Below are 22,745 nucleotides of genomic sequence, written 5' to 3' on the forward strand. Positions count from 1 at the left end.
TAATATGGTTATATCTTCTTGGTATGTTGCCCCTTTAATCATCGTATAGTGTCCTTCCTTATCCTTTCTGATGGATTTAACTTTAAAGTCTATTTTGTCAGAAATTAATATTGCCATTCTTCCTCTTTTTTGATTGTTGTTTGCTTGAAATATTTTTCCATTCTTTGAGCTTTAGTTTTTTTTTGTCTCTAAGTCTAAGGTGTGTCTCTTGTAGGCAGCATATAGATGGATCTTGTGTTTTAATCCATTCTGCCACTCTGTCTCTTTATTGGTGCATTTAGTCCATTTACATTCAGTGTAATTATGGAAAGGTTATGAATTTAGTGTTATCATTTTGATGTCTTTTTTTGTGTGTTGTTGACAGTTTATTTTGCCCACTTAACTTTAGCTGCTGTGTTGATTTTCCTTATATATTGTCCTTTCCTTGTATTTGTTGTTGATTTTGTTTCTGCTGAGTCTCTACTTTTTTTCTTGGATTTTATTTTGATGTGTAGGATAGTTTGTCTCCTTTGTGGTTACCTTATTATTTACCCCTATTTTTCTAAATTTAAACCTAACTTTTCTTTGTGTCACCTTGTCCTCCTCTCCATATGGAGATCTACGAGTACATTTCTTAGTCCCTCTTATTTCTTTATTGTTTTAATGTTGTCTTCTTTTACATAATAACATTGTTGTTTCCCTGTTTTGAGCATTTTTTTGTCTTGATTTATTTTTGTGATTTCCCTATCTGGTTCGACTTCTGATTGCTCTGCCCGGTGTTCTAGTCTTGGGTTGATGATTCCTGATATTATTTATTTCCTAACCAAAGAACTCCCTTTAGTATTTCTTGTAGTTTTGGTTTGGTTTTTATGAATTCCCTAAACTTCAGTTTATCTGGAAATGTCCTAATTTCACCTTCATATTTGAGAGACAGTTTTGCTGGATATAGGATTCTTGGCAATTTTTTTCCTTCAGTTTTTTCTGTGAGTCATTCCATTGCCTTCTTGCCTGCATGGTTTCTGTTGAGTAGTCCGAGTTTATTGACTCTCCTTTGTAGGTGAATTTTCATTTATCCCTAGCTGCTCTTTAAATTCTCTGTTTATCTTTGGTTTTGGCAAGTTTGATTATAATATGTCTTGGTGACATTCTTTTAAAATCTATCTTATGTGGAGTTCGATGAGCATCTTGGATAAATATTTTCTCATCTTTCACGATATCAGGGAAGTTTTCTGCCAACAAATCTTCAACAATTCACTCTGTTTTCTGTTATCCCTTGCTGTTCTGGTACTCCAATCAGTCATAGGTTATTTGTCTTGATAGAGTCCCACAAGATTCTTAAGGTTTCTTAATTTTTTTTAATTGTTTTATCTGATTTTTCATCAAATATATTAGTGCCAAGTGCTTTGTCTTCAACTTCAAAAATTCTGCCTTCCACTTGCTCAATTCTGCTCCTTTGGCTTTCTACTGAGTTGTCTACTTCTGTAATTTTATTGTTAATCTTCTGAATTTCTGATTGCTGTCTATTGATTTTTCCAGCTTATTAAATTTTTCATTATGTTCTTGAATAATCTTTTTAATTTCTTCAACTGCTTTATCTGTGTGTTCCCTTCCTGATGTCTTGAAGGGTTCTGTATATTAATCTTTTATTCTGTCTCTGGTAATTCCAGGAAAACAACCAAGCACTTTCATATAAAAGATCTCTTGATTCTCTGTTCTGAGAACTTGTTGAGGTGATCATGGTCTGTTTCTTTATGTGACTTGGTGCTGACTGTTGTCTCTGAGCCATCTATAAGTTATTGTATTAGTTTATGTTTGCTTGCTGTGTCATAGCTTCTTGCTTTGTTTTGTTTTGATATGCCTAAATGAGTTGCTTGAGTGAACTAGCATGAATATTTTTGCCTTTGGACCTCTGATGTCCTGTCCCCAGATGGCTAGAGCTTTTATCAGGTATATCAGTATAGGAGTCTATTCACTTTTCTTGTATGCATTCAGCTCAGGTATCCATGTAGCTGATCATCAAGTGTGTGGTACAGGCTCTGCCCTACAGTCTTAGAGGGGCAGGGCTGATTGGCGTAGGTACTGGTATCTGGTTACAGCAGGGGGTCACACTCTGAACAAGGCAGGGGGCTGAGAATTGTCCCCCACATGTCTCTGAGGAAAGCGAGTCCCTCTTCCATAGAACACACAGGTGGGTGGGTTCTGCAGATGGACCAAGGGCACCCAATGTTTTTGGTTGTAAGGACTGGGAGGTACCAGTTGTCCTAGGACTCCTGTCATGGGTGGCTGGGTGATCTGAACAAAGCCACCAGTCCTTAGGTCCCCAATGTGGGTAGGTGAGGACTCTGTTTAATAGGCAAAGCAAAGCCATACATCAAACACCCACTTCTCTGTTGCACAGCCGAAATGGTTGGAGTCTGCTAACAAGGGCCTATTCTCCTGAAATAGGCCCACGCCGGTCCCTGCAGTAAGGAAAGGTACTCAAAGTCCATGGACCGTTTATGCCTGGACAGGAGCCGTTTCTGTCCTTAGCTCCCCTGGTTAGTGGAGCTGGCAAATTATCTTTTCCCCCAATTGCAAATTTATTCCTTCTCCAAGGTTGGGAGGATGGCTCTAGGCACTCAACAGGGCCTATCTCAGGCCCAGGGAAATCATCTGCTGAAGCTGGCTTGGGAGCAGGGAATGGGGAAACTATTCCTTCTCCAAGGTTGGGAGGATGGCTCTAGGCACTCAACAGGGCCTATCTCAGGCCCAGGGAAATCAGCTGCTGAAGCTGGCTTGGGAGCAGGGAATGGGGGGCACGGTAAAATATAAGCAAGTACTTAGCTTTTGCCGAGAGCACTGTTCTCTGGCTCTGGAGGTGTGAATAGGCTGTGTGTCTGGCTGCTTCTCCCTGAGGAAACTGCAGATGAATGCTAGTACCAGCCCGCTGCTGCCACTCCCAGGAATGGTGCCTGAGGGCTCCCCGCGATTCAGGTCCAGTGACTCCTCTTCACTTCTGAACTGTCTGTTCCTCCCCCTGTCCCTCAGTTTATTTTCTAAGCTTGCCTTTCATGCCAGGGCTCCTAGCTTGTCATAAATATACTCATTTCACTTCTTTGTAACAGGGCTTGCTGGAAGCGTCTGTCTATTCTGCCATCTTGGCTCTGCGTGAGCATTATGCTCTTTAAGAACTATCTACATGGGATCAAACTGATAACAGCAACTCAAAGATTAGATAAGAACTTTAGGGGGCAGTGAATTTATGTTAATGGGGGAAGAACAACTCAGAAAAAGAGAGTGTCTTAGACTGGGTTCTCTAGAGAAGCAAAACCAGCAAAGAGTATCCATATATATACAGAGAGATATTTATATCAAGGAAATATCTCATGCAGTTGTAGAGGCTGGAATGTCCCAAGTTCTTGGGTCAGGATAGAGGCTTCTCCTATGCACGTAGCCGCAGGGGCTGGCAAAGCCAAGATCGGAGATCAGAGAGCCGGGCTCTTTGCTCACAAGCTCCGAAGATTGATGAATCCCAAGATTGGCAGGCAAGACCACAGGTAAGTTGCTACCTCAAGTCCCGAGAACCAGAGGTCAGATGAGCAGGAGTCAGCTGTAGGATTCAGCATGAGCAAAATCCTCCAAGCCTTGCCAGAATGCCTTCTTACATTCAATGCGGGCCATGCACCCAAGGAAACTCCCTTTTAACTGATTGGCTACTCACAGCAGATCGCCATGGGGGTGATCATATATCAAATCTCAACGGGGAAGTGATCATGCCAGTATACAATTGCCAAAACACAGAATCATGGTCAAGTTGACGCACAATCTTAACCATCACAAACGGTGAGAATCGTTGCACAGCTCGAAGAATGTAATCAATGTCACTAAATGGTACATGTAGAAACTGTTGAATTGGTGTATGTTTTGCTGTGTATATTCTCAATGACAACAAAATAAATAAAAATTAAAAAAAAAAAACAAAACAGCAACAACAAAAAATTACAGCCAAGAAAATCCTATGTAGCAGTTCTACCCTGTAACAGATGGGTCACTATGAGTCAGAAGAGTCTCGACAACAACAGGTTCAGTTTTATAGAGATGTAAACGGATTTTAAAAGGATATTAAATGGAAATTTTTGGCTGAAGCACCAACCTGTCCCATTGCTGTCAAGTCAATTCCGACTCACGGCAACCCTGCAGGACAGAGTAGAACTGCCCATTAGGGTTTCAAAGGCTGCAAATCTTTACTGAAGCAAACCGTCACATTTTTCTCCCATGGAATGGCTGGTGGGTTCAAACCACTATCTTCAGGTTAGCAGCTGAGTGCTTAACCAAAGCGCCACCAGGGCTCTAGGCTGAAGCACCAGGGAGGTATAAATACTAAGTTCCAGAAGAGGTGCTAAACCATATAATTTACCAAAACCCAAAAACCAAACCCACTGCCAGAGAATTGATTCCTACTCTTAGGGTTTCCAAGACTGTAAATCTCTACGGAAACAGGCAGCCACATTGTTCTCCTGTGAGATTCCAAAAACCATTTACATAACTCTTAAACAGTTAGTACCTCACCCACACTGAAGGTACTAAAAGATCAAGAGTAGGAAATTTCTGGCCTGCTTAGTTTTAAATTTTCCATGATTATAATAAGATATGCCACTTGGAATAATGGGGATTTTTTTTTCCAGTATTATTTATTCACTCCAATTAAAAAAAAATTTTTTTCCTTTAAAAACATCTGCACTTGGTCTCTCTTTTTGTGAGAGAAGAGTTTAGGACAGGCCCTTCTTATATCCTGACCAAGTATCTCAAGTCACTGTCCCAAGTCAGTCACAGGGCTGGCTCCTGAAGGCTTTCCTGTGGAGGGCTGTGGGGGACACCCACACTGCAGACACTTCCATAGCATTCCATTTTAGGATTTATTCTGAGGGATACTGTTGCCAGTTGTCTCAGATACAGGCCAAAGGTCAGATAATGTTTGCTCAAGTACATTCACATGACCTTGCCTGTCTAAACATTTAAAATGAAATACATTACTGACACTGGAAGCTAAGAATTTACCAAATTCCTGATAGACCAGAATGAGAAATAAATCGTTCAAGGTTACGTCTATGAGGCAAATGGGGGTGGAGGGATCCAGAATTTATTGAATGTTGTATAATGTGCTAGGAATATCAACATATAGCCTCTTTTGAACCTCATAACATAATCAGAAATCAGGAAGAAATTTGTCAAAAGCTGTTCTCAGGAATCTTAACCACTCTGGTAAGGTACAAAAAAAGAAAAACAAAAAAAAAACTAGTTGCTGTGAAGTTGATTCTGACTCATGGGGGTCTCACGTGTGTCGGAGTAGAACTGTGCTCCACAGGGTTTTCAGTGGCTGATTTTTCAGAAGTAGATCACCAGGACTTTCGTTTGTGGTGCCTCTGGGTGGACTCAAACCCTCAACCTTTTGGTTAGTAGCTGAGCACTTAACCATTTGCAGCACCCAGGGACTCCTTTGTGTAGGTCCTAATCCCTCTTGAATGATGGTGTCTTATAAAGGGGGAGAGTAGATATGGAAACAGAGTCATTCGGGGGAAGACACCATGTGAAAATATAGCTACAAACAGCAAATGAACTCCAAGGATTGCTGGCAGCAACTAGAAGCCAGGAGGCATGGAACAGTTTTTCTCTCAAAACCCTCAGAAGAAATCGACATGGCTGATACCTTGATTTGGACTTCTAGTCTCCTGAACTGAGAGACCATAACTTTCTGTTCTTTAAAGCCACCGCATTGTGGTATTTTGTTATGACAGTCCCAGGAAACTAAGACAGAAGGGGTGCTGGCTACACAGCTTGTTGTTGGGTGGCAATGAACAAGGAGAAAGGTAGAGTTCACCCAAGTGTTGACCAAGCTCTGGAGAGCTTGCCCAACAAGGAACCAGTAATCCAACATGTCCCAGACTACACTCTTCATCTCCTCACCATGAAAAACCCCACTCCTCCTCTTCTGCCTCTTCTTAGTGATGGACACAACCATTCCCTCATTGTCCTTGTCAGAAACTACATGCTATCTTTGACATCTGCCTCTCTCATACCGCCAAAATTTAATTCATTCTCAAGCCGGAGGAATCTGATCTGCCTCCCAATAGCTCCCCACGCTGCGTGCTCCTCTCCACATACACTCCACCGTTGCTTGGGGCAGGGCACCATCATGTCTTATTGGACACTGCCTCAACCTGCTGAGTGATCTAGCTATTCCTCCACTCCAGCCTCCTTCTTTAGATAGAAGTGCGGCTCCAACTTTAAAGTCCACAAAAACCACCGGGGGACCTTGCTAAAATGCAGAGTCTGACTCAGGAGGTCGGGCAGGGCCTGAGATTCTGTATTTCCAACAAGTTCCCAGATAAGGCCAATGTTCCTGGTCCATGGACCACACTTTGAACATGCAGCATGTCTTTTATAAAATTAAAACCTAAACATCTCATTCCCTTCCTCAAAATCTGTCAGTGGTTTCTTATTGACCACGAGGCTTTACGTCATCAGTTATCTGTCTTCTCGTTCAACTCATTGTTCTATATTGTCCTGTTTTGATGGCTAACTTGGCTAAGCTATGGCTCTCAGTGGTTTGGCCAAGCACTAGTCTGGTTGCTGTTCCATAATGTAATCATTTACCATAATGTAATCTAATAAAATGTAACAGTTGAGAAGGGAGTTTCCTTAGGATGTGTTCTGCCCCCAAACTATAAATCTATATTTTGGCAGAATGTGCTCTCTCTCTCTCTCTTCGTTGCCTGATCTACAGATTTTGGGGTGCAAGTCTGCAGGAGGGCATCTCCAGCTTGCCAGCTGACCCATGGATTTTGGGTTTGCCAGCCCTTACATCACATGAGACAATCCCTTCAAGTAAATCTCTCTCTCTCCCTCTTCTCTCTCCCTGTCTCTATGTATATCACTGATTCTGTTTCTCTAGAGAAGCCTAAGACACCCATGTTCACTGAAGCAACTGCAGTTCCTCAAACTGCTGCACTTTCCCGTGCCTTAGCCTTTCCAGTGCTGTTCCTACTGCTAGAATGTCCTTCTTCCTAGCTTTCAGTTCCCCTTCTGCAGCAAATCCCTACTTGACTCTGAGGCTTTGCCCAAACATGACTTCCTCTGGAAAACAAATCTGACCCATCTACCCACCCACCCTCCCAGAGTAGGTTAAAAGACACCAAAGGAGCACTCCATGAACCTGTCTCTCGTAACTCTCACTGCCTGTTTACCTGCCCATCTCCCCACCAGGATTTTAAGAGGTCCATAACTTGGACATTGAAAGTTCACTGATGTTTGCTGGATGAAAGATGGAATCAGAGGTACAGCTCCTCAAGTCATCTGTCACAAAGACAGCTGTCTTTCAAGATGGTTCTGTGGGATGTTGTTCAGGGGTCATTTCTACTCATGGCATACTCCCACTCTCTGCCTCCATTTGGTTTACCTTTCTTTGGTCTTATGGTCAACAGTCTTCTGTTTTTGTCTTTGATGGAATCACTTGGGAATGCTGAGCTTGCAGGTTCTCACTGTGTTGGTGTTCCCACCATACTGTGCACCATAAGTGGACAGACCTTCTAGAGTGTGAACACCCTCTATGGTGTCTCTTCCTGCATCAGATTCTCCACACCAGCATTTTTCTCCCTCATTGGCTTGCTGAAGTCTTTGTCCAGGGGCCCATGAGAAGCCGAGGATGCAAGGGTAGGTGTCTGACAAAGAAAAAGCTGCTCCTATCTACTGCCTTAGCTCTGATTACTCTGGGGTAAGCCTGGCATTCCCCAGGGACCTTGCAGGGGAACCAAACTTTCCCAGAGCCCTGGAGGTCCAGCTGCTCCTGGGAGTTGGCCCACCTTCTTGGTATGGGGAAGGCTTGCTCAGCACATCTAAGGGAACTTTGTAAATTCCCCCACCTCTCCTCTCCTTGTCTCTCCACCGCCACCCCAAACCACAGCAAAATCCCAAACTGCTTTAAGTCTCATTGAGCCCTGACACCATTGTTGGCCGAGCTCCTCTAAAGTCATATTCCACGGAACGGGGCTATATTAGAAAAGGACTGGACCATGAGTCAGACCATCTGGGTTTAAGTCCTGGCCCTTGCATTTACTACTTGCCTGGCCACGTGCAATTATTTTGCTTCTCTAGGTCTCAGTTTCCTCATTTGTAGAATGGGAGTTGTGGTGACAGCTGGGTGAATCAGTGAATGTGAAAGTGCTTGCTGATAGTGGGGGACCCACAAAGGCAGGTAATCGGATGTGTTAATAATAAGGATGAATTAAGGCCAAGCAAAGGGAAAACAAGACATGCCTGACTTGATATTTCTTACTCCCCTCTTATAGACATTTCCATGACAATCCCCATAGAGACCGTTTACTCTCCCCACCCCCAGAAGAAAAGTTGGTCACATAAGTTGCTGACCACACTAGTGTAAATCCATTTAATATGCTACCTCTCTGGGGCATTTTAATTTTTAAAAAATCAATGGCACGAAGGAAACCCAAAGGAAGGAATTTGTAACAAAAAACCCAGGTGTGGTGAAACTCGTGTGAGTCTCTTCTTCAGGGAAGGTCGGTATTCTGTGGGGTGTGCTCTTGAGTCCCAGTGTACTCCCAAGGCACCTTTCTCATGCTGACAGAGAATGGGCAGTTGAGAAATTTGGTGGGGACCCAGGTCTACCAGCAAGTGGGCTGTTAAAAGCTTCTGCCTGTGTGGCTGAAATTGCCTGTCAGCAAGGAAGGGGCACAGATGAAATGTTAACAACTTTGTGGCCTTTTCTGGAAAGCTCTCAGCCCACCCCAGGCCTCCAGGACTGTCTAGGGTGGAGGAGAGATAATTGTCCCACAGTGACAGGAGCAGGGACGTCTCAGCCCCTCTCTGTCTTGATGTGTTTCTAGCTGGTATTGTCTCAGCCCAACCCCTCTCCCCCCATTCTGACTCTTAAAGAGAGCAACAGTGTGTCCAATCACAAACACCACCCATGCAGATCTCTCATGGGGAACTGCCTGGGACCAAGTTCTGTGGACAACAATACAGCCTGTAGGATGGGACTGTGACCTTGGACAGTCACAAAACCTGGGAAAAATGGAACTGGCCTCCCTTGAAGAAGTTGGTCTTCCAAACCTCCCCTCAGGATTTTATTAGATCTTTCAAAGCGAGGAGACAAAGAAGTACATATTTTCTCCAGTACATGGGGTCACCCTGGACTTGAATTCCAATCCAGCAGCGTCTGTACCCCATGCACCTTCCTTTCCTGTACTCACGCCCTGCCTCGGAAGAAGGCTGGTGATCGCAGCCCTTCTTCCAGCATCAGCTCCACATGGCGGCCACCTTCTACCCAGAATGCTTTCTCTTCCTCCCAAAGGGCGTTCTCTTCCTCCCAGAGGGACTTCTTATCTTCCCACAGGGCCTTCTCCTCCTCAAGGAGGGCTCTTTCCTCTACCCACAGGGCTTTTTCTTCTTCCCACAGGGCCTTGTCCTCCTGGAAAAGGTTCCGGTCTCTTTCCCATAGGGCACTGTCCTCTTTCCAGAAAGCCTTGTCTTCCTTCCAGAAGGTGCGGTATTTTTTCCAAAAGGTTTTCTCTTCTTCCCGGAAAGATTTTTCCATTTCCCAGAAAGTCTTTTCTTCTTTCCAGAAGGTTTTCTCCTCTTCCCAGAAAGGTCTCTCCCCTTCCCAAAAGCCCAAGATCTGGCCTCGGAAAGCACGGATCTTGCCTCGGAAACTCCACATCTCTTCCCTGAAGTCTTCTATTTTCTCACGGAAAATTTTCATCTCATCCCGAAAAGCCTTTTCCTCCTGCAGTTTGTGGATTAGTTTCTTCCGGCGAATGTTGGGAGAAGAGACCACTAGTGACCGGAAACAAGCAAACCCCATCCATTTGCTCACCTTGAAGGGAAACATCTTCCTAGGCAGCCAGAATGCTGGAGTGGCCATGATGGAGGACGGGCTGTTGGCCAAGTCCAGGTCACCTGGTCAAACCCTGTGGGGGCACCAAAGAGAACATGTTCATGAGTACCACGTGCTGGGGGGAAAGCCACTGGGTCTACACCATTTGATTAGAGAAAATTATTGATATCTTTGCCCTGTTGGTAGTGTTTGTGAGGGACAGGCTTTGGTAGAGAAACATGTTGGGTGGTCATGGCTTTGGGGTGAAGAGATGGTCAATACATTCAAGCTTGAGGTTGCTAACAACATAGGTTCTCAGGCAACAAAGACAGCAGGGGTATCAAAACACTTAAATGTGACAATCATGTAAAAATTGTTTTGTTTTTCTCAATAATAAAGTTATAAAACCCAAAAATCATTATTATTATTTTTACATCAGTCAGAAGTAATTTCAGGTTTTGGCAATCTCACCTGGGAATTGCTCATAATCTTATGGACATGCTCTCAGTAGAGTGACACACATGTGAATGTCTTCTGTCACACGTTGTTATGAATTGTATTGTGTCTCCCAAAAATTTACTTTGAAGTCCTAACCCCTTGTACCTGAGAACATGACTTTGTTGGAAACAGGGTCTTTGAAGATGTTATCAGTAACATGAGGTCATACAGGAGTAGGGTGGATCCTAATCATACATGACTGATGTCCCTATAAAAGAGGAGAAGAAGCACAAAGACAGACATAGATGGAGGAAAGACAGCCATGTGAAGATGCATCTCCGGTTCAAGAAACACCTTAAACTGCCAGAAGCTGGGAGAGAAGCAAAGAGAACATGGCCCTGATGACATCCTAAATTCAGACTTCTAGCCTCCGGAACTGTGAGACAACATATTTCTGTTCTTATAAGCCATCCACTTTGTGATATTTGTTACATGGCCCTGGGAAACTAATACGCAAGTCACCCGGGAAACAGAGTGACCTGACCAAGGGGATTCTGTCTTAGTAGAAGAGTCTATTTTAAAAACAGAGGTTTAAAACAAAAAGGTTGAGAGACAATACCAAATGTGGGTGAGGATGGGGAGCAAGAGGGACTCTCACCCAATATCAAGTAATACTGAAGACACCTCCCATCCAGTCCCACTCCCAGGTACACCCTAAAGAAGCTTATGAATTGTGACCAGGATACCTTTACAACAATGTTCAAGCAGCTCTGTTCATGAGAACTCAAAACTAGAAACAATCCAATGACTATCAGAGTAGAATGCATTTAAACAATGGTGGTATATTCATACAATGGACAGCATAGCTTCATGCAACAACACGAATAAATCTTGTTGAAAGAAAGAAGCAAAATTTGAAGAGTAAAGTTCCAAAACAGGCAAAATTAAAATTATATAAAAAAATATAATAAGGTGATAACACAAAAAAGAAAAGAAAGGAGGGGACTCCTTTAAGTCAGCATAGTGGTTACTTGCTTGTGGGGGTGTGGGTACTAATGGGTGTAATTAGGTGAGTACATGAGAAGGGTTGTGAGGGCCCCACAATAGTCTACTTCTTTGTTTCGGGTGGTTACAAGTGTGTTTGTTGTAAAAATGTGTTAGGCTGTAAATGTATGCTTTGTGTACTCCAGTAAATGCATTCTATTTCACACAAAATAAAAGTGGATGGAAGGAAGAAAGGAAGGAAGGGAGGTAGGGACGGAGGGAGACAGCATGTAAGGAAGAGAGGAAAGAAGGGAAAAAGGGATAGAGAGATTACCAAACATTATGTAGCTGAGGTATCAGATATCAGAAAAATTCACAAACGTTCTGGTAAGGACAAAGGTGGGTCAAGCAATAAGAAAAAGAACTGGATACGGAAAAGTGGTTAGAATGCAGGGAAGAGCTCAATGTAGGCAGATACAGGGTGTGTGTACATAGTAAGGGAATTTGTTTCTATTTTGTGCTTTCTGGAAGAAACACCCAGGGCCTGGCTTCACTCAGTGATCCTTGCTACCACGCTGTGGAACAATGTGAGGTTTTTCAGGAGTTTTTCTGGGACTTCCTCTTTTTTCATTTTTTGACTTGGGAGTAGGAATCGGGGGAAGAAGGACAAGTAGTTGGTTACGTGTTCCTGCATAGTGAAGAGATGGTGAAGGAGAGGTAGCTGGTTACGTGTTCCTGCATAGTGAAGAGATGGTGAAGGACAGGTAGCTGGTTACGTGTTCCTGCATAGTGAAGAGATGGAAGGAAGGACAGGTAGCTGATTATGTGTATCTGCATACTGAAGAGATGGTAAGAAGGACAGTTAGCTGGTTACCTGTACCTACATTGTGAAGAGATGAAGGACAGGTAGCTGGTTCCGTGTACCTGCATAGTGAAGAGAAAATCAGAAGGACAGGTAGGTGGTTACGTGTATGTGCATAGTGAAGAGACGGTGAAGGACAGGTAGCTGGTTACATGTACCTGCATAGCAAAGAGATGGTAAGAAGGACAGGTAGCTGGTTATGTGTACCTGCATAGTGAAGAGATGGTGAGGACAGGTAGCTGGTTACATGTACCTGCATCGTGAAGAGAGGGTAAGAATGTCAGGTAGTGGTTATGTGTACCTGCATAGTGAGATGGTAAGAAGGGCAGGTAGATGGTTACGTGTACCTGCATAGTGAATTATGGTGGTTGTGCTGTGGCCAGTTGGTGGCATCACCAGCCACCCAGCCACACAAACCAGAAACCTGGAGCTCATCCTTGCCTCCTTCCTCTCCCTTACTAGACTTTTTTTTTTTTTGGCTTTACAAAGAGAAATTTATTCTCTCACAGTCTAGTAGGCTACAAGTCCAAACTCAGAGCATCGGCTCCATGGGAAGGCTTCCTCTCTCTGTCAGCTCTGGAGGAAGGTCCTTGTCATCAATCTTCCCTTGGTCTGGGAGCATCTCAGTGCAGGAACCGCAGGTCCAAAGGATTTGCTCTGCTCGCAGCATTGCCTTCTTAGTGATATGAGGACTCCTGTCTCTCTGCTCGCTTCTTTCTTTTTTTTTTTTTTTAACTTTAATTGAGCTTCAAATGAACGTTTACAAATCAAGTCAGACTGTCACATATAAGTTTATATACATCTTACTCCGTACTCCCACTTGCTCTCCCCCTAATGAGTCAGCCCTTCCAGTCTCTCCTTTCGTGACAATTTTGCCAGCTTCCAACTCTGTCTATCCTCCCATCCCCCCTCCAGACAGGAGATGCCAACACAGTCTCAAGTGTCCACCTGATATAATTAGCTCACTCTTCATCAGCATCTCTCTCCTACCCACTGTCCAGTCCCTTTCATGTCTGATGAGTTGTCTTCAGGGATGGTTCCTGTCCTGTGCCAACAGAAGGTTTGGGGACCATGACCGCCGAGATTCCTCTAGTCTCAGTCAGATCATTAAGTCTGGTCTTTTTATGAGATTTTGGGGTCTGCATCCCACTGATCTCCTGCTCCCTCAGGGGTTCTCTGTTGTGCTCCCTGTCAGGGCAGTCATCGATTGTGGCCCGGCACCAACTAGTTCTTCTGGTCTCAGGATGATGTAGGTCTCTGGTTCATGTGGCCCTTTCTGTCTCTTGGACTCTTAGTTGTCGTGTGACCTTGGTGTTCTTCATTCTTCTTTGCTCCAGGGGGGTTGAGACCAATTGATGCATCTTAGATGGCCGCTTGTTAGCATTTAAGACCCCAGACACCACATTTCCAAGTGGGATGCAGAATGTTTTCATAATAGAATTATTTTGCCAATTGACTTAGAAGTCCCCTTAAACCATGGTCCCCAACCCACCGCCCTTGCTCCGCTGACCTTTGAAGCATTCAGTTTATCCCAGAAACTTCTTTGCTTTTGGTCCAGTCCAATTGAGCTGGCCTTCCATGTATTGAGTGTTGTCCTTCCCTTCACCTAAAGCAGTTCTTATCTACTAATTAATCAGTAAAAAAACCCTCTCCCTCCCTCCCTCCCTCGTAACCACAAACGTATGTGTTCTTCTCAGTTTATACTATTTCTCAAGATCTTATAATAGTGGTCTTATACAATATTTGTCCTTTTGCCTCTGACTCATTTCGCTCAGCATAATGCCTTCCAGGTTCCTCCATGTTATGAAATGTTTCACAGATTCGTCACTGTTCTTTATCGATGCGTAGTATTCCATTGTGTGAATATATCACAATTTATTTACCCATTCATCCGTTGATGGACACCTTGGTTGCTTCCAGCTTTTTGCTATTGTAAACAGAGCTGCAATAAACATGGGTGTGCATATATCTGTTTGTGTGAAGGCTCTTGTATCTCTAGGGTATATTGCGAGGAGTGGGATTCCTGGGTTGTATGGTAGTTCTATTTCTAACTGTTTAAGATAACGCTAGATAGATTTCCAAAGTGGTTGTACCATTTTACATTCCCACCAGCAGTGTATAAGAGTTACAATCTCTCTGCAGCCTCTCCAACATTTATTATTTTGTGTTTTTTGGATTAATGCCAGCTTTGTTGGAGTGAGATGGAATCTCATCATGGTTTTAATTTGCATTTCTCTAATGGCTAATGATCGAGAGCATTTTCTCATGTATCTGTTAGCTGCCTGAATATCTTCTTTAGTGAAGTGTGTGTTCATACCCTTTGCCCACTTGTGATTGGGTTGTTTGTCTTTTTGTGGTTGAGTTTTGACGGAATCATATAGATTTTAGAGATCAGGCGCTGGTCTGAGATGTCATAGCTGAAAATTCTTTCCCAGTCTGTAGGTGGTCTTTTTACTCTTTTGGTGAAGTCTTTAGATGAGCATAGGTGTTTGATTTTTAGGATCTCCCAGTTATCTGGTTTCTCTTCATCATTTTTGGTAATGTTTTGTATTCTGTTTATGCCTTGTATTAGGGCTCCTAAGGTTGTCCCTATTTTTTCTTCCATGATCTTTATTGTTTTAGTCTTTATGTTTAGGTCTTTGATCCACTTGGAGTTAGTTTTTGCGCTTGGTGTGAGGTATGGGTCCTGTTTCATTTTTTTGCAAATGGCTATCCAGTTATGCCAGCACCATTTGTTAAAAAGACTATCTTTTCCCCAATTAACTGACACTGGGCCTTTGTCAAATATCAGCTGCTCATATGTGCATGGATTTATATCTGGGTTCTCAATTCTGTTCCACTGGTCTATGTGCCTGTTGTTGTACCAGTACCGGGCTGTTTTGACTACCATGGCTGTATAATAGGTTCTGAAATCAGGTAGAGTGAGGCCTCCCACTTTCTTCTTCTTTTTCAGTAATGCTTTACTTATCCGAGGCTTCTTTCCCTTCCATATGAAGTTGGTGATTTGTTTCTCTATCACCTTAAAAAATGACATTGGAATTTGGATCGGAAGTGCATTGTATGTATAGATGGCTTTTGGTAGAATAGACATTTTTACTATGTTAAGTCTTCTTATCCATGAGCAAGATATGTTTTTCACTTAAGTATGTCCTTTTTAATTTCTTGTAGTAGAGCTTTGTAGTTTTCTTTGTATAAGTCTTTTACATCTTTGGTAAGATTTATTCCTAAGTATTTCATCTTCTTGGGGGCTACTGTGAATGGTATTGATTTGGTTATTTCCTCTTCGATGTTCTTTTTGTTGATGTAGAGGAATCCAAGTGATCTTAGTATGTTTATCTTATAACCTGAGACTCTGCCAAACGCTTCTATTAGTTTCAGTAGTTTTCTGGAGGATTCCTTAGGGTTTTCTGTGTATAAGATCATGTCATCTGCAAATAGAGATAATTTTACTTCCTCCTTGCCAATCCGGATGCCCTTTATTTCTTTGTCTAGCCTAATTGCTCTGGCTAGGACCTCTAGCGCAATGTTGAATAAGAGCGGTGATAAAGGGCATCCTTGTGTGGTTCCCGTTCTCAAGGGAAATGCTTTCAGGCTCTCTCCATTTAGAGTAATGTTGGCTGTTGGCTTTGCATAAAAAATTTGCCCTTTATTATGTTGAGGAATTTTCCTTCAATTCCTATTTTGGTGAGAGTTTTTATCATGAATGGGTGTTGGACTTTGTCAAATGCCTTTTCTGCATCAATTGATAAGATCATGTGGTTTTTCTCTTTTTTTTTATTTATGTGGTGGATTACATTAATGGTTTTTCTAATATTAAACCAGCCTTGCATACCTGGTATAAAACCCGCTTGGTCGTGGTGAATTATTTTTTTGATATGTTGTTGAATTCTATTGGCTAGAATTTTGTTGAGGATTTTTGCATCTATGTTCATGAGGGATATAGGTCTATGATTTTCTTTTTTTGTGATGTCTTTACCTGGTTTTGGTATCAGGGAGATGGTGGCTTCATAGAATGAGTTAGGTAGTATTCCGTCATTTTCTATGCTTTGAAATACCTTTAGTAGTAGTGGTGTTAACTCTTCTCTGAAAGTTTGGTAGAACTCTGCAGTGAAGCCGTCCGGGCCAGGGCTTTTTTTTGTTGGGAGTTTTTTGATTACCGTTTCAATCTCTTTTTTTGTTATGGGTCTATTTAGCTGTTCTACTTCTGAATGTGTTAGTTTAAGCAGGTAGTGTTTTTCCAGGAATTCATCCATTTCTTCTAGGTTTGCAAATTTGTTAGAGTACAATTTTTCGTAATAATCTGATATGATTCTTTTAATTTCAGTTGGGTCTGTTGTGATGTGGCCCTTCTCGTTTCTTATTCGGGCTATTTGTTTCCTCTCCTGTATTTCTTTAGTCAGTCTAGCCAATGGTTTATCAATTTTGTTAATTTTTTCAAAGAACCAGCTTTTGGCTTTGTTAATTCTTTCAATTGTTTTTCTGTTCTCTAATTCATTTAGTTCAGCTCTAATTTTTATTATTTGTTTTCTTCTGGTGCCTGATGGATTCTTTTGTTGCTCACTTTCTATTTGTTCAAGTTGTAGGGACAGTTCTCTGATTTTGGCTCTTTCTTCTTTTTGAATGTGTGCATTTATCGATATAAATTGGCCTCTGAGCACTGCTTTTGCTGTGTCCCAGAGGTTTTGATAGGAAGTATTTTCATTCTCGTTGCATTCTATGAATTTCCTTATTCCCTCCTTGATGTCTTCTATAACCCAGTCTTTTTTCAGCAGGGTATTGTTCAGTTTCCAAGTATTTGATTTCTTTTCCCTAGTTTTTCTGTTATTGATTTCTACTTTTATTGCCTTGTGGTCTGAGAAGATGCTTTGTAGTATTTCGATGTTTTGGATTCTGCAAAGGTTTGTTTTATGACCGAATATGTGGTCTATTCTAGAGAATGTTCCATGTGCGCTAGAAAAAAAAGTATACTTTCAGCAGTTTGGTGGAGAGTTCTGTATAAGTCAATGAGGTCAAGCTGGTTCATTGTTGTAATTAGGTCTTCCATGTCTCTATTGAGCTTCTTCCCGGATGTCCTGTCCTTCTCCGAAAGTGGTGTGTTGAAGTCTCCTACTATAATTGTGGAGGTGTCTATCTCACTTTTCAGTTCTGTTAAAATTTGATTTATGTATCTTGCAGCCCTGTCACTGGGTGCATAAATATTTAATATGTTTATATCTTCCTGATCAATTGTCCCTTTTATCATTATGTAGTGTCGTTCCTTATCCTTTGTGGTGGATTTAAGTTTAAAGTCTATTTTGCCAGAAATTAATATTGCCACTCCTCTTCTTTTTTGCTTATTGTTTGCTTGATATATTTTTTTCCATCCTTTGAGTTTTAGTTTGTTTGTGTCTCTAAGTCTAAGGTGTGTCTCTTGTAGGCCGCATATAGACGGATCGTGTTTCTTTATCCAGTCCGAGACTCTCTGTCTCTTTATTGGTGCATTTAGTCCATTTACATTCAGCGTAATTATAGATAAGTAAGTGTTTAGTGTTGTCATTTTGATGCCTTTTTATGTGTGTTGTTGACAATTTCATTTTTCCACTTACTTTTTTGTGCTGAGATGTTTTTCTTTGTAAATTGTGAGATCCTCATTTTCATAGTATTTGACTTTATGTTTGTTGAGTCGTTACGTTTTTCTTGGCTTTTATTTTGAGTTATGGAGTTGTTATACCTCTTTGTGGTTACCTTAATATTTACCCCTATTTTTCTAAGTAAAAACCTAACTTGTGTTATCCTATATCACCTTGTATCCCTCTCCATATGGCAGTTCTATGCCACCTGTATTTAGTCCCTCTTTTTGATTATTGTAATCTTTTACATATTGACTTCAATGATTCCCTGTTTTGAGCATTTTTTTAAAATTAATCTTAATTTGTTTTTGTGATTTCCCTACTTGAGTTGATATCAGGATGTTCTGTTCTGTGACCTTGTGTTGTGCTGGTATCTGATATTATTGGTTTTCTGACCAAACAATTTCCTTTAGTATTTCTTGTAGCTTTGGTTTGGTTTTTGCAAATTCTCTAAGCTTGTGTTTATCTGTAAATATCTTAATTTCACCTTCATATTTCAGAGAGAGTTTTGCTGGATATATGATCCTTGGCTGGCAGGTTTTCTCCTTCAGTGCTCTGTATATGTCATCCCATTGCCTTCTTGCCTGCATGGTTTCTGCTGAGCAGTCTGAACTTATTCTTATTGATTCTCCCTTGAAGGAGACCTTTCTTTTCTCCCTGGCTGCTTTTAAAATTTTCTCTTTATCTTTGCTTTTGGCAAGTTTGATGATAATATGTCTTGGTGTTTTTCTTTTTGGATCAATCTTAAATGGGGTTTGATGAGCATCTTGGATAGATATCCTTTCATCTTTCATGATGTCAGGGAAGTTTTCTGTCAGCAGATCTTCAACTATTTTCTCTGTGTTTTCTGTCCTCCCTCCCTGTTCTGGGAGTCCAATCACACGCAAATTATCCTTCTTGATAGAGTCCCACATGATTCTTAGGGTTTATTCATTTTTTTTAATTCTTTTATCTGATTTTTTTCCAGCTATGTTGGTGTTAATTCCCTGGTCCTCCAGATTTCCCACTCTGCATTCTAATTGCTCGAGTCTGCTCCTCTGACTTCCTATTGCATTGTCTAATTCTGTAATTTTATTGTCAATCTTTTGGATTTCTACATGCTGTCTCTCTATGGATTCTTGCAACTTATTAATTTTTCCACTATGTTCTTAAATAATCTTTTTGAGTTCTTCAACTGTATTATCAGTGTGTTCCTTGGCTTTTTCTGCAGTTTGCCTTATTTCATTTCTGAGGTCATCCCTGATGTCTTGAAGCATTCTGTAAATTAGTTTTTTATATTCTGTATCTGATAATTCCAGGATTGTATCTTCATTTGGGAAAGATTTTGATTCTTTTGTTTGGGGGGTTGTAGAAGCTGTCATGGTCTGCTTCTTTATGTGGTTTGATGTCGACTGCTGTCTCTGAGCCATGACTAAGATATAAATATAGTAGTGATTTATTCTATAATTGCTCACTGAGTCTTATCTTGTTTTGTTTCCTTTCAATATACATGGATGGGCTACTAGATTGTGCTGTCTTGTTTGTTGTAGCCCTTGACTTACTTATGACCTATTACCGGCTGGTTTGGGCTGTTGCCAAACCAGATGTATATGCCTAAGAGTTGCAAGATGTATATGCCTAAGAGTCCATTCACTATTCTTGAGTAGAATCTGATTTTGGGTCATCAAGTGTGTGCTGTACCCTAACACCTATCCACCTTGAGAAGTAGTGGTGATAGTTGTGTGCACCAGATTCTATTAGCAGCTGGGGTTCACACTCCAGGGGAGGCAGGATGCTGACAGGCTTCCCCCAAGTGTCAGTGAGGTAGGTGTGTCTCTATTCCTATAGCACCTTGGTGGGAGGGCACTGCAGCTGTACCTTAGGCCCCCAATGCAAGTACCTCTACTGATTGGTAGGTGTCACCCTCCTTAGACCCCTAAGGCAAGAGGCTAGGTGGTCTGGGGGGAGCTTCAACCCTCAGTTCCCTGTTGTGGGTCAGTTAGGGCTCTGTTGTATAAGCAGAGATATCAGACCTGGGAAACTTGTTTTTCCAGAAAATCTGCTTAAAAAAAAAAATGCAGTCAGATCCCTATCAGAACTGCCTTTGGATTATAACCGCCACCTTGTTCCCTGTAAGGATGAAAGCCCAGGATTTGGATCATATATGCTTGGCTGTAGCTGGTTCTGTGTTTTTAGTCCAATTTGGTATGGATTTTTGGTCCCTGGGCTTTTTGTGGTTTCTTCTCTCAGGCTGGAAGAATGGGTTATGAAAAGACCACAAACAAAAAAAAAAAGGGGGGGAAAGCAAAGCCGCCGCAGAGCCGGAGCCTTCTCCCTCTGGCTCAGGAAATTCCAATGTTAATGAAGCCGCCTGGGAAAGGTGGAGGAGGGTTCATAGAAATAGGAGAGTAGCACCTCGGAATGTAGCCAAAGTTGCTTATCTTGCTTGGAATGACTATTTTATCTGAGATTCCCAAGGGGCGTGTCGCCTACGTGTGCTGGCTGTGTGGAGATTGCCCCCGAGGGTCTGGCCCGCTGAAGCCGCGGTCAGAGCCTCTGCTGCCAGTCCAAAGCCCAGCATCAAGGTTCCCCTGCTGGGACACTGCACTCCCAGCTCCAAAATCAGTCGTTGCCTCCCGGGGACTTCTCCTCCCGCCAGCCGTGTCCTCGCGCTGCCCCCACGGACTGGCTGGCCCCCCTCCTGGGGTTAGTTCAGGGGAGTAGGGCTGCGCCCCGTGCTTGCGCCGTGACAGCACCCAGTCAAAAGCCCTGCGCCAAGGTTCCCCAACTGGGACGCTGCACTCCTGGCTCCAAAACCAGTCACTGCCTACCAGGGACTTCTCCCACCAGCCGCATCGCCATGCCGCCCGTACGACCGGCTGGGCCCCCTCCCGGGGTGAGTTCAGGGGGGTAGGGCTGTGCCCCCTGTTTGCTCCGTCAGAAGATTTAGAGTTCAGCTCCCCTGGGCCCAGACCTAAGCCCAGCGCCAAGGTTACCTGACTGGGACGCTGGCTCCAGGCTCCGAAAACAGTTGCTGCTTCCCCGTATTTTTTCCTTCTCCCTCTCTAAATCTGTGTTTGTTGTTCAGGGTTTGTAGATTGTTATGTATGTGCTCGATTCACTTGTTTTTCCGAGTCTTTGTTGCAAGAGGGATCCGAGGTAACGTCTACCTAGTCCGCCATCTTGGCCCCGCCTCTTCCCTTACTAGACTTTTAATCAACCATCAAGACTTACCATTTAATATCCCTAACATTTCTTGACACCATCCTCTTGCTCTACCTCCTTGACCAGGGTCAGTTCAGGCCAGGATGCCTGAACCGCTCGCTGATCTCTCCAGTCTAGGTTGTCATTACCCTCTCCCATTCACCTCCACACTGTAGTCGCGGGGGTGTTTCTAAATCACTGTTGCAACATAGCAGACCTGCCTGAAAACCTTTGAAGAGGTTGGCCAGGATGTGGAGAAATTGGAACCCTCGTCCATTGCTGGTGGGAATGCAGAATGGCATATCCATTGTTGGAAAACAGTTTGACAGTTCCTCAAAAGTTAAATATAGAATGGCTATGTTGTTACTTGCTGTCAAGCCAATTCCAACTCATGGTGATACCATGTGTGCAGGGTAGAACTGTGCTCCATGGTGTTTTCAATGGCTGTGATCTTTCGGAAGCAGTTTGCCAGGGCTTACTTCTCAGGCACCTCTGGGTGGGTTTGAATGGCCAACTTTTCAGTTAGTAGGCTAGCACTTACACATTTGTGCCACTGTGGGACTCCTAGAACTACCATATAACCATATTCCTACGTATATACCCAAAAGACCTGAAAGCAGTATGCAAACAGACACATGTACACCAGTGTCCACTGTAGCACTGTTTACAAGAGCCAAAAGGTGGAAACAACCTAAACGTCCATCAATGAATGGATAAATAAAATGTGGTGTATATATATATGTGTGTGTGTTGTGCTGTCTAGTCAATTCCGACTCATAGTAACCCTATAGGACAGAGTAGAAGGGCCCCATAGGGCTTCCAAGGAGCACCTGGTGGATTCAAACTGCTGACCTTTTGGTTAGCAGCCTAAGCTCTTAACCACTTCACCATGAGGGCTCCAGTGAATAGACATATGTATGTATACGTATATATATACATATCTGTAAAATAAAAAACAGAAACCCTGGTGGTGTAGAGGTTAAGAGTTAGGCTGCTAACCAAAAGATTGGCAGTTCAAATCCACCAGGGGCTCCTTGGAAACTCTATGGGGCAGTTCTACTCTGTCTAGGGTCACTATGAGTCAGAATCGACTCGATGGCAACAGGTTAAAATAAAAACCTGGACAATGAATAAGGAAGACCAAAGAAGAATTGGTGCCTTTGAATTATGGTATTGGAGAAAAATATTGAATATACCATGGACTGCCAGAAGAACAAACAAATCTCTCTTGGAAGAAGTACAGCCAGAATGCTCCTTAAAAGCAAGGATGCCAAGACTTCATCTCACATACTTTGGACATGTTATTAGGAGAGATCAGTCCCTGAAGAAGAACATCACGCCTGGTAAAATAGGTCAGCAAAACAGAAGAAGACCGTTGATGAGATTGACACAGTGGCTGCAACAGTGAGCTCAAACATACCAACGATTGTGAGGATGGTGCAGGACTGGGCAGTGTTTTGTTCTGTTATACATAGTGCCACTATGGGTCAAGTCAACTGACAGCACCTAACAACAACAACATATATAAAATGGGATATTACTCAGCCATAAAGAGAAGAGCTATAAAATGGGTAAACCTTGAAAACATTATGCTGAGTAATGTAAGTCAATTGCAAAGGGACAAATATTGCATGATCTCACTTATGTGAAATAGGCAAATGTATAGAGATTGAAGTTTATTATTGGTTACCAGGGACAGGTGGGAGGGGGACAGGAAGAAGCAGGAAGTGTGGTTTAGGAAACATTGAGTTTCTGTTTATGGTGATGGCAAATTTGGTAATGGATGTCGGTGATGGCTGCACAACATCACTGATGTAACTAG

The 22,745-nt window shown here is 42.6% G+C and overlaps 1 protein-coding gene across 1 annotated transcript in view; it reads right to left on the reverse strand.

The window, feature by feature from the left end:
* Positions 1–7,166: 7,166 nt before the first annotated feature.
* Positions 7,167–22,745, reverse strand: part of CCDC70 (coiled-coil domain containing 70) — a 45,748-nt gene continuing 30,169 nt past the window's right edge. The window contains exon 2 of the mRNA XM_049853339.1: positions 7,167–9,941. Coding sequence (XP_049709296.1) covers positions 9,221–9,895 — 675 coding nt within the window. The 5' untranslated portion in view covers positions 9,896–9,941 and the 3' untranslated portion in view covers positions 7,167–9,220. The remainder of the gene's footprint in view (positions 9,942–22,745) is intronic.

This window comes from Elephas maximus, chromosome 14 (genome assembly GCF_024166365.1).
Source record: "Elephas maximus indicus isolate mEleMax1 chromosome 14, mEleMax1 primary haplotype, whole genome shotgun sequence".
Lineage (NCBI taxonomy): Eukaryota > Metazoa > Chordata > Mammalia > Proboscidea > Elephantidae > Elephas > Elephas maximus.